The sequence below is a fragment of the Pinus tabuliformis genome, chromosome J, assembly GCF_031772625.1.
Source record: "Pinus tabuliformis cultivar Carrire ecotype Pingquan chromosome J, CPIR1, whole genome shotgun sequence".
Taxonomy (NCBI): Eukaryota; Viridiplantae; Streptophyta; class Pinopsida; order Pinales; family Pinaceae; genus Pinus; species Pinus tabuliformis.
The window spans coordinates 1,035,678,260-1,035,690,733 of record NC_142295.1 but is presented as its reverse complement, the minus strand read 5'-3'; the positions used below and the strand labels follow the sequence as shown (position 1 = coordinate 1,035,690,733).

The following is a 12,474-nucleotide window of genomic DNA, read 5'->3' as shown; positions in this document are numbered from 1 at the left end:
AGTCAATGATTCATAGTGAAATATGGGAAGCCTTAACCAAAGGGAAGAATACATATAAGATTGATGAAAGAAGTATACAATAAGGATGTCTTGTTTGAGAAACTATTGTTAGAAAAGGGGTTTTGCAGCGCTCATTGCAGTACCCCTTGAATGCAGCGTTTGGCAGTCTTGAAAACAATAAGGAGATCATGGCATCTAGAGGAAGGCCTTGTAACAACTTCTATGATCATGAAGGACAAAGGTACATAATCATGAGGTATGTATAACATATTATTTTGTTAAGAGTCTAGCATGAAATGTTTTAGGGTTTAGTTGCTTGTATGCTTCTTAGGTTGGCGAGTTCTCATTGTGTTAAAATCTGGGAATTGTGAACCCTAGATAGTTCATATGAAAACCTCATTCACTTGTTCCCTCTTAGAAATCCTATGTCTAGGGTTTGTAAGGCATATGGAAAACCTTTAATGGAATTCAATGATCTCTAAATTTTGTACTTAAAACCCCTAGGAATTCTCCATGAGTTTCCTCGATTGTCAAATTCATGTCCTTGTACTTGTATATTTTTCGTGGTATTTGTCTAGTTAATGTTGTAGGTACATAAAGAAATGATGACCATATGCTATGAGGATATTGATACTTCATGAAGGAGTCTTCAAAGGGAGACTTATAAGAAGCTTTGTTGCAGAGAGAGTCCTTCAATAGGAAACCTTACAAGGTTTGTTACAAAAGCAACTCAAGGTATGTAAAATTGCTAGAATTGTAGCAGATTCGAAGGTACAACCATTTTTGAAATTCAATTTTGCTATAAAGTCATGAAAGATTCCCATAGTGTTAGGGTGATTAATCTTTAGATCAAATAAACCTTCGTCTTACTATCTATTGTTCACTTTGGTAAGACCCTAACCTTTAAGGTTCACTATAAAAACCCTAGCCTTTTTTATGTTTAGGGTTTGTTGATGTTATGATGAAACCTTATCCTTTTAGGGTTTGTTGTTGGTGTCTAGAATATAAGATGAAACCCTATATTTTTAGGGTTTCATGAATTAGGGTTTATGACAAAACCCTTGTAATAGTTAATGAAAGATATTAGGAATGAAACCCTAGGTGTATATGCCTTTGTTTGATTGAAACCCTAGCTTGGTTAAGATGTTAAAGTTTTGATATTTGTATTAGGGTTTACAATAAAACCCTAGTAGAAATTAATAGAAGATTCTAGGGTATGATAATGAAACCCTAGATGTAAAAATCTTTTGCTATAAGTGAAATTCTAACTTGATTTAATTGTTAATATCTAAGGTTTTGTTTTGATGATGAATTCTAGGGTTTGTGTCAAAACCCTAGCAAAGGTTGTTATAAGAGTTGAAAGTGAAGCCCTTGTTGATTGTAAACCTAACCAGGTTTAGGTTTTGGATATCTAAAGTTTGATAACCCTAGATGCTCCCATTATGATGACATGCTATATTGATAAATTTGACTTCATGCGTGTGTGTGTGTGTAAGATTTGCAGGTACATAGTCTTCAAGATGTTGAAGATGTTTGCCTACCTCATACTTGTTGATGACTTGATGATGATGTTGCACCTTGATAACATTGATAATCACATTGATGATTATTAGATGACCTTGGTAGCATGTTAAGATAGAAGGATTGATGTTCCTGAAGGAATGAAGTTTTGGACAGTCGAAAGTTCTTCGATGATATGATGATGAAAAATAAAGAGTTGTGTGGCTGAGAGAATAAAATTGTTGATAGACTTGTACTCTAGTTGAGAGGGAGCTTGGCTAATGAAAGGTGAATATTCTCCATAGTTAATAACATGATGAAAAGATCATGAGGATGTTTGAGATCAAAGAATAATTGAAGCACTATTGTTGCTTATTCGTGATTGATAATGTTGTGAGCAAGACTTGGATGTTTTTTTTTGGAAGAAGTGTTGAGGTTGAGTTGGGTGTTGTTGAAGAAGTTGAAGAAGAAAGCTTTTGTGGAGATGTGTTTGGATTATGTGATAAATTAAGCAACATCAAAATAATTGAAAACCACAGAGTTTCGTGCTAGCATACTAGATCATATACAGTGGAAGTTTGATATTGGTTGTCGTTATGAAGCTACTAGATGTTCTAATGGTTGACAAGGTAGCTGATGTGTGGATCTCTCCCTGAGAAGTTTTGAATATTTAACAAGTATGCTTCGATTGATGGGGAGAAATGAAGTACCATAAAACTGTTAGAAAATTGGAAAGGTAGAAAGATTTTCTGATGTTGATAATTACTTATGATGTTGTTATGTTCTTATTTACTTCTTTATGTTCTTCTTTTATCTTTTTCTCATCAAGCGATTATCAAAGAAAAAACGTAAGGATCATGGACACCAGATGTAGGCACTCAGCCAGGGCTAAAACCCCTTTATAGGGGAAAACCTAGTCAGAACTCTTCCTTCAGTAGATTCAAATTGAGATAGACCAAGACCCTAGACCAAAAGACATTCCTCCTCCACCAAGTCATCTCTTCCTTTTGATAGATGATCTCTTCCAAAGTTACCAAGTGTCAGCTTCTCAAATGCAGCTCTAACCCAGAATTTTGACCCCCAGCTTCAGAACTTCAACCCAACTTTAGGACTACAGTTTCAATCTAGCAACTTCAATATCTTTAGCCTAGCAAATTCATAGCTTCGACCTTGATGCAACTTCATAGCTTCGATACAGCTTCACAACTTTGACCTTGATGCAGCTTCACAACGTCGACGCAGCTTCACAGCTTCGATGCAGCGTCACAACTTCTATGCAGCTTCACAACTTCGATGCAGTTTCACAACTTCAATGCAGTTTCCTAGCTTCGATGTAGTTTCGGAGTTTCGTTGCATAAGAGAGAGAGAGAGAGAGAGAGACCCAAAAACTTCGATTCCAACGTCCTTCTTGAACTTTGCACTTTTTCTGCTCCTAACTACTGCAATTCGAACTTGTTGAGTTAGAGATTCAAATGAGGTCAATTTTTGCACTAATATATAGTGAGTTTGTGAGGTCGAATTCCCTTGTTGAGGCCGACTTGGTGGAGCCCTAGAAGACCTATTTCACAATAAAATAAATTTATTTCTTGACAAATAAATCCCAAGAAGGGTCCTTTACATTATGTCATGGACAAGGACACTTGACATAAACCCTAGAAGCCTGCAATGGAGGCTTTGACCTATAAACAATTGACCCAAGCATGAAACCCATGCTTTAATAAGTCAATTTCTTTAATAATAAAAAATTATTTACTTTATTTTGACAAATACATGACTTAAATACAATTATGAAGACTGACAGTAGTCACATTCTTCAACACTCCCTCTTAACTAGAGAGGTATTCGTAATTACATATATATAGAGGTACGTGGAAGATCTCCAAAATGAACTACGAAGAGTTCTAGCACACTCAATGTTGTGGACTAGAAACCTGACCAGGGTATTCTATTCGAGTGGGACTAAGATGGACTCAAGCTTTCAGCAACTCTAGGTACCATCAAGCTTACTTGCTAACCATCAACCCAGGGATTTAGGTGTGTATCCAAGGTTGGAACTCCATGACCAACGCCACCCTCCCTCTTCGGGATCTAGACCTCAACACATAGGCTGGGCAGATGTCCTCCCAAGCATCTTCCATTAGATGCTTCATGTCTCCCTAATAAACTAAACCAGATATATCCACTCTTTGGGATCTAGACCTCAACACATAGGCTGGGCAGATGTCCTCCTAAGCATCTTCCATTAGATGCTTCATCTCTCCCTAATAAGTTAAACCAGATATATCCATTTGTCCAAGCATGCTTCCAAAGTGTTCAATCTTCTTGTGGAGAGATTTATCCGTATAAACACAAACGTCAATCAGCAATAAACTTTCAAATATATATACAAGTAAACACAAACCTTCGAGGTTTTCAATAATCTTGATGTTGCTTTCACAATGAAGTTATTCATATATAATTTGTCGGAAGCTTTCTTCTTCTTTCATTTCTTCAACAGCACCAAATATATCCTCAGATCTTCTCAAGTATTTTATTCGCAACTTCATGAATATTTATCGATAGTACTTTTGTTTACTTCAAAGTATTCGCTGTCATAATATGCCCTCCCTCTCAACTAGGAGATATACTCTTTTTTTCTATCTAGACTCCCTCTCAACTTAGGGAGATCAACCACTTTCTTTTTCTATAACATCAACCTTTCACAACTTCATTCATTCTTATGGCATCAAGGTCATCTTGATTATCATCACTCATATAAATTCCTTCATCATGCTTATTAATATCATATGAGCATCTTCATCATCTTGAAGATTATGTACCTGCAAAAACTTGAATAACAAGTACAACCAAAATGCATATACAAAAGCATGAAGTTAACTATATCAAAATGGAAGCATCAAAACAATCAAATACTTTAGACATCAAATACCTAAACCTAGTTAGGTTCATAATCAGCAAGAGACACATACTAGACTTCAACCTCTTGCTAGGGTTTTGTCACAAACCCTTAGACTCCATCTTTGAGACACAAAGCCTTAGATATCAGCAATTCAATCAAATAACAATCCTATTATACATCTAAGGTTTCAACAATTTTAGACTCTATTAGGGTTTGTTACAAACCCTAATTTTTATTATCAAAACTAAATCATATTGGAAAACAATATCATTATATCCTAGATAATCAATCACTGCTAGGGCTTTTATTACAAACCCTAGAATTAATAAAATATCAACAATTAGGTTAGCATACTAGCATATACATATCTAGGATTTCATGCACTAGCATCTCATATCAATATCCATATCTACTAGGTAAACCCAAGACACAAACATTAATACATCAAAATTAGGTATACAACAATTTCATTTAGGCTAGGGTTTCGATCGGAGGAATATACACCTAGGGTTTCATTCCTAAGATCTTACTTACAAGGGTTTTGTTCACAAACCTTAATTCACCTAACCTTAAAGATTTAGGGATTCAATACATAATTTAGACATTAACAGCAAACCCTAAAGGCCTAGGGTTTCTATCATAACAATACTAAAACCTAAACATCAAAAGAATAGGATTTCTAGATTTCATCAACAACCCTAAGTAGACTAGGGTTTTGTAGTGAACCCTAAAGGTTAGGGTTACACAATAACGGTCAAATAATATCATGAGGGTGGATTCAATCTAATGATTAATCACCCTAACAAGAATCTTCGTGATTCAAAACCCTAAGCATAACATTGTCAGTAATGTAAAACAAATTTAAAAAAAAAAGAATGATCGTACCTTTTACATGAAAAGAACTTTATAACAAAGCTTATAGTCTAAGACATACCTTGAGTTGTTTCTTAACAAACCTTGTAGAACATTAATTCTTTAAAGGGCATAACTTCTTTTATGCTTCAAGTCTATCTTTTTTCAGTTTCCTCCATAACTTTTGAACATTTATCAAGCTTTCCTAACTAAGGAAAATATGAAGAGAAAGTTTATTAGCATACAATACAAACATGTCTTGATGTGACAAGGAAACCAAACATGAAAAGATGAAAAAAAGAATAAGATACTTATCTTTTGGTAAAATGGCAAAGGCTCCCTCTTAACCCAATCCTTTTAAGGGATACCTACAACCTATCAAAATAATTCAAAAATGTTCTAACGAGACATGTTAGACCTACAAACTTTAGAAATCAAAACATAAAGGAAAACAATACAAGACTAAGAAGGATATGTAGGAGAGGACTTAGGGATACCTACAACCTATCAAAATAATTCAAAAATGTTCTAACGAGACATGTTAGACCTACAAACTTTAGAAATCAAAACATAAAGGAAAACAATACAAGACTAAGAAGGATATGTAGGAGAGGACTTAGTAGTATAAGTCCTTGACTTCTGATTCTTCAGTCTTGTTCTTCTTCAATGGAGCTTCATCGGCAATATTTGCTTGATCCCTATCTCTCTTCTTATTCCTTGGATTCTCGGGACATTGGTTTTTAAAATGACCCATCTTATGACAATTGTAGCATTCAATATTTGATAGGTCAACTTTCTTCTTTGGTCCCTTGAACTTCTTGAAGGTTTCCTTCTTCTTGTGATGAGCATAATATGCATTCAAGGTGTTTTCTTCTTCATCCTCCTTGTTGTTTATTAACGATACTTGAGCTTCCTCTTGACTGCATGCATTTCACATTTGTTCAAATGATGGAGTATCCTTCCAATTGTTAAGTCCTGAAGAAAAAGCACTCCAAGATTTTGGTAGTCCTAGAAGAGCAGTAATTACGAGCTCTTTTTCTGGTACAACTTCGTCTATTGCTTGGAGTTCATCTCTAATTCTAGATATCCTTATAAAGGACGATGATACAGTGTCGCTTTTTGTCATATTAATAGTGCTTAATTCATTCTTGAGGCTTGGTATTTGACCTATGTTCTTGATGGTGAATAATTTGGTGAGAGCCTCATACATTTCTTGAGCGGAATATATGTTGGATATGTATGGAATTAGGTTGTCCTTAACTCCATCCACTATTAAGGTTCATAGCCAAGATTTCAGTTTCTCTAAATTTTGCTTTCTCTGTTTCACTTGCTTCATCTGTAGGCTTCTTGATTATTCCTTGAACAAGATCCAAACTTTATTCTTTTCGAGGATGAGATCTATCCTCCTTTTCCAGACCCTGTAGTTGGAGGCTCCTTCTAGTTTGTTTTCTCCCTTCATTGAGTTTGACATAGTTCCTATAAATAGTAGGCTTATCTCCTTATACGCTCCTTAATGACCTTCCTTTGATCTCCTTTTCCTTAATAGATGTTCAACCTGCCTTTTCTTCCTTCTTCACCTTATAGCTCTGATACCATGTTAGAAAATCGGAAAGGTAGAAAGAATTTCTTATGTTGATAATTATTATGATGTTGTTATGTTCTTATTTACTTCTTTATGTTTTTCTTTTATCTTCTTCTCATCAAGCGATTATCAAAGCAAAAACATGAAGATCATGGACACCAGATGTAGGCACTCAGCTAGGGCTAAAACCCCTTTATAGGGGAAAACCCAGTCAAAACTCTTCCTTTAGTAGATTCAAATTGAGATAGACCAAGACCCTAGACCAAAAGACCTTCCTCCTCCACCAAGTCAACTCTTCCTTCTAATAGATGATCTCTTCCAAAGTTACCAAGTTCCAGCTTCTCAAATGCAGCTTCAACCCAAAATTTCGACCCCAGCTTCAGAACTTCGACCCAACTTTAGGACTGCAATTTCGATCTAGCAACTTCAGTAGCTTTAGCCTAGCAGCTTCCCAGCTTCGACCTTGACGCAACTTCACAACTTCGATGTAGCTTCACAACTTTGACCTTGATGCAACTTCACAACTTCGATGTAGCGTCACAACTTTGACCTTGATGCAACTTCACAACTTCGATGCAACTTCACAGCTTCGATGCAGTGTCACAACTTCAATGCAGTGTCCTAACTTCGATGTAGTTTCGAAATCTCATTGCATATGAGTGAGAGAGAGAGAGACCCAAAAACTTTGATTCCAACTTCCTTCTTGAACTTCACACTTTTTCTGCTCCAGCGATAGCAATTCGAACTTGTTGAGTTACAGTTTCCAATGAGGTCAAGTTGCTCCATTATATAGTGAGTTTGTGAGGTTGAATTCCCTTGTTGAGGTCGGCCCGTCCTTCCTTGAGGCCAACTTGGTGGAGGAGGCATAGAAGACCTATTTTACAATAAAATAAATTTATTTCTTGACAAATAAATCCCAAGAAGGGTTCTTTACATTATGTCATGGACAAGGATGCTTGACATAAACCCTAGAAGCCTGCAATGGAGGCTTTGCCTATAAATAATTGACCCAAGCATGAAACCCAAGCTTTAATAGGTTAATTTCTTTAATAATAAAATTTATTTTTCTTTCTTTTGATAGATACATGTCTTAAATACAATTATGAAGACCGACATTAGTTACATTCTTCAACAAAAACTTCTTGTATAATGGTACTTGGGAGGGCATCTTGGTTGGTCTTGTGGAGCTCCGACCTTGGATATGATACCTAAATCCTTGAGGGTTGGTGTTAGGGTTGAAGCCTGATGGTACGTATAGAGGCAGATGCCTAGATAACACCTTAGTCCATGTTAGTGTTTTAAATCCTTGCATGAATGGATGATAATAGTGTCATGACACTTGGATCTTTGATGTGTTGGGAGGATACCTTGGTAGTTAGGGTATCCCTAGCATTGCGTACGTTGATACTCTTCTTATTAGAACTTTTTTAAGTGAGTATTGTCCTTGTACCGTTAGTCAATTATGAATACCTTCCTAGTTAAGAGGGAGTGTTGGTCTTCATAATTGTATTTTGGATCATGACATGATGTAATTATTATTGTACTTGTCAAAAGAAAAATACTTTTATAAAAGAAAATTATGTATTTGAAGCATGGGTTTCTTGCCCATGGTTTTTGGTCCTAGGTCTAAGCACCCATTGAGTGCTCTAGGGATTTTGCCTTGAGTCAAAGTCAAAGTCATGATGTAAATGACCCATTGGGCACATGTAACAAGAAAAATAAAATTTTATTTGATGTCCAAAAAGATCTAAAAGACCTCCAAGATCAGGTTGGCCAACCTCTACTCAAGTTGGCCTAGAGGCATATTCTAGCCCAATGAAAGACTATATAAAGGGGACTTCCACCTCACTTGAAGACGCATACTTGGCATCTTAGCTCATGATTTGTTTACTTGGCATCTTAGCTCATGATTTGTTCTATGGCTAGAAGGTAATGTGAAGGCTAGAGAAAAGGAAGAATAGACCAATGAAGGAAAGGGAGGATGTCTGTTGGTTTTGGGTAGCATTGGATGTGCTCTAGCTCCGAAATTTTGTGGAGTGGCTAGAACACATGAGATCTCCAAAACCCAGAAATCGTTTGGAGAAATTCCACCCAGATGAGGAGTTATTAAAATAATTAATATTTTTAATGGGTTCCTAAGTCTAAACTTAGGAAAATAAAAATATTAATGGGTATTAATAAAGATATGGGTGAGAAGCTTCTAAGAGACGAGGATCAAGTCTGTTTTAATCTTAGTCGTTGATTAGAGACTTAATCTCGGTTGTTGATTCATCAACAGGAAAAGTATAAGAGAAGACTTGAGAGTCATTTGGAGACACACCAGGCAAATACTCAGTAACCCGAGGGAAATCGATTCTCAAGGAGAAGGAGTTTGATTTTAGAGGGAGAGTTGCAGGGTGGAGGAAGAGGAGGGAATCAGCAACAGTTAGTAACTGAGGAGGAGGTGACGTAGGGCATTCGAGAGGCAGCGCAGGGGGAAGAGCAGGTAGGCAACACCATTGGAGACACAGTCCTCTCGCGGTCTGATGCAGAGTGACGCAGAAGTGATGCAGAGGTGTGTGAAGGGTCTCCAAGGTGTCAAAACTTCTCTAAGAGGAGGAGAAACTTTGTCTCGAGTGTTTTCTCTCATAAGGGTCTTAGTTTCTCTGTGAAATCATTCCTCGTAAAGCGATTGTTGCTGAAGATTAATAAAACCCTCATCCGCTGCACAAGTTTCCCACATTGGGTTTTTCCGAGGACAATTGTCCAAAAACAACTGTGTTGATGTGATTGATTCTTGTGCTTGTATATCACTGTTATTTTCTCTATTATGTGATAACTGTAGTAGAATTTATTTTAATGTTTACTGAAGGGTTTTTCGTAAATAACTTATTGTGAGAGATAAGTAAGTGAAATGAATCAGTTACTGCAGTAGAATTTCGTATTAGAAATTCTCACAATGTCTTGATGAAGTTGCTTCTGAAATACACCTTGATCAGCTCTCTTATGCCAATTTTTTGTGGACATTAGGGTTTCCATAGGTCTGAAACAAAGCAGAAGCCATTGCAGACATTGGTTGGACTCTGGAGGACATATCTTTTCTATGGTGCTTGACCTGGTCTTAGAAGGTTCTTGTTTGCGTCTTTGGGTTTTCCCCTCTGTGGGTTTTGCCCTAGCTTGTAGCGTATCTCCAGTGTTCTCTTTATTGTTTCTCTGATCTTCTTGTTTGTCATTTGTCTTGACGCTGAGAAGAACATAATAATAATGATAATGAAGTAATGTAATATCACAAGAACTTGTCAAAGAATAGAGAAATCATTTGAAACAAGCCCTAGTTAAAGCTACCCTAAATTTCTCAACACCCTCCACCTCTCATCACATCATAGCCCCCTTATTGCACCTAAACATGCCATTCCATAGTGGATTTTTATATAGAACATACTATAAATTTATGTTATGGTAACATCATTTTCATGTCAAAACATAGTGAACACTAAAATCCTAGGAAGTTATTCATCCTCTACCAGAGCCTTGGTCATGGGTCCTCTAGGAAGCTATACAATATATGAGCACATATACATCAAGATAACTCTCTATGCAAATCCCACGTAGCTTTACATCCAAGTAAAATACAATTATTTATCCTCTACCAGAACCTTGGCCATGGGTCCTCTACGAAGCTATACAATATATGAGCACATATACATCAAGGTAACTCTCTGTGCAAATCCCACGTAGCTTTACATCCAAGCAAAATACCTCTACCATAGCCTTGGCCATGTGCCCCTCTAGGAAGCTATACAATATACGAGCACATATACATCAAGGTTACTCTATGCAAATCCCACGTAGCTTGTCATCTAAGCAAAATACTCACGTGTGCATATTATTTGAAATGTCAAACTATGTATTACACCTCTCCTAAGAAAATATTTACATAGGTTCATATTTTACCTCGTAAAAATAATTATGTACAATAGCTCCAACTGCCTACATTGATGGAGTATATAATACAACATAAAACTACTGGCTATGGATCAGTTCTCACTTGCATCATATGAGATAAAAAGTATGTGCGTGTATGTGTCGAATGGTATAAATGTGTATTTCGTCTACATATTTTATTTATTGATTGAAACATAATGATGATGCAATCATGCAAAATATGTTTTGTGATGCTGACTTTGAAGGGTCGATTTACTTGGCAGTTATTGAATTTTAATTTCTTCATCAAAATGTAATATTGGTCTTCTATAGTGTTCGTACACCTATAGTCGATGACAATTATCAAATAGACTTTACATTTCTGCTCATCATTGAGAAAATTACAAAAATGTGCATTTATGTGGCCATTCTTTTATGACATCTGACAGAAAACCATTACATTGAATTTATGACTCATTGTAGCATGAGATCCTTTGTAACTCTTGGTATGAGATATATTTCGCAGTTTAGAGGATTTCTCGGGCTGTGTAATATGCCAACTGATATGTCCATTATAATTGATTATGTTAACATTATAACGACATTTGAATTGAGCACTGATTAACAAAGGAACTGACACAGATATTACTGACTGGAAATTCCAGAATACGAACCCAGTGAATTGTTTTATGCATACTAAGATAATACAACATGGAATTGACCCCTGATTAACCTAGTAACTGGGAGGTCATCCCATTTATTGGAAGCATAACACTGTCAAGAGTCGCCATCATCTTCATGAAGTGCTATCTCATTTGGATTAGTCATTGCTTGTTGGGAAAGCACTTCAATCTCATCAACATCATCAGGCACATTGTCATCATCAGCATCATCTAGTACAATTTCATTTTCATCTGCAAACAAAGGGTGAAAATGCTAAGCTCTCTTAAAAAATCAATCTAATTAACACTTAGGTTATTCAACCATGAAACAATGCATAAACCCCTCAAGCAGGATGGCCAAAAAGCATGGGAAAAATCCTAAATTAATGGAGAAACTCAATAAGCAGAGCTCTACTAGATGAGGTGATATATAGTATCTATACCCTAATGACAGAAACAGGGGTTGCTTGTTGCACAATTTATCCGCAAGGCATTTGGCCTAGGTGGTTATTTTCTATGGAAAAGGTACTGCACAGGAGAGGAATATCTAATTGTCAGAAGCAAGAAAGCCTGCTAAACTCTAGATTAATCCTATCTTATCAGTAAGTCGACTGAATTTAAGTACAAAATTTAATCAATTAACTAAATTCTTTTCTAGAAAACATAAAATATTTTGGCAGAAAAGGCCCATAAAAGAGCTCTCAACTGGCCAAATCAATCTTCATAAATTCACACTTCACAATGGCATGACAAAACGAGTAATCACAAATAAGGACTGGTTGCCTTCTTCGCATGTTCTGTATCTAAATGATAATGTTTATAGAAGCTCCACCAAGCAGGTGTTACCTACATATATTTCCAATATAAAATACATAACGACAAATTACACATGCACCCAAGCCTCAAGAAATATTTGCTAGGCGTTTCAAGAGAAGTAGAACACACTATGTTACACAGTTGCCTTGACAAGACACTAGCAATTTTGAATTGTGCATGGCTAATGGAACTTATGATCCAACCTCCAAGGCAAAGTTTTCCAGTCCTAACTCAAGGATGTGGATGTATGAGTGCCAAAT

At 36.2% G+C, this 12,474-nt stretch overlaps 1 protein-coding gene across 2 annotated transcripts in view; it reads right to left on the bottom strand.

Annotated features, from left to right (window-relative positions):
- Window positions 1-11,090: 11,090 nt before the first annotated feature.
- The window catches only part of DBR1 (debranching enzyme 1), a 306,852-nt gene continuing 305,468 nt past the window's right edge, over window positions 11,091-12,474 (bottom strand). For both annotated transcript variants that reach the window (XM_089378959.1, XM_089378960.1), the window contains exon 11: window positions 11,091-11,650. In XM_089378959.1, coding sequence (XP_089235085.1) covers window positions 11,514-11,650 — 137 coding nt within the window. In that variant the 3' untranslated portion in view covers window positions 11,091-11,513. The remainder of the gene's footprint in view (window positions 11,651-12,474) is intronic.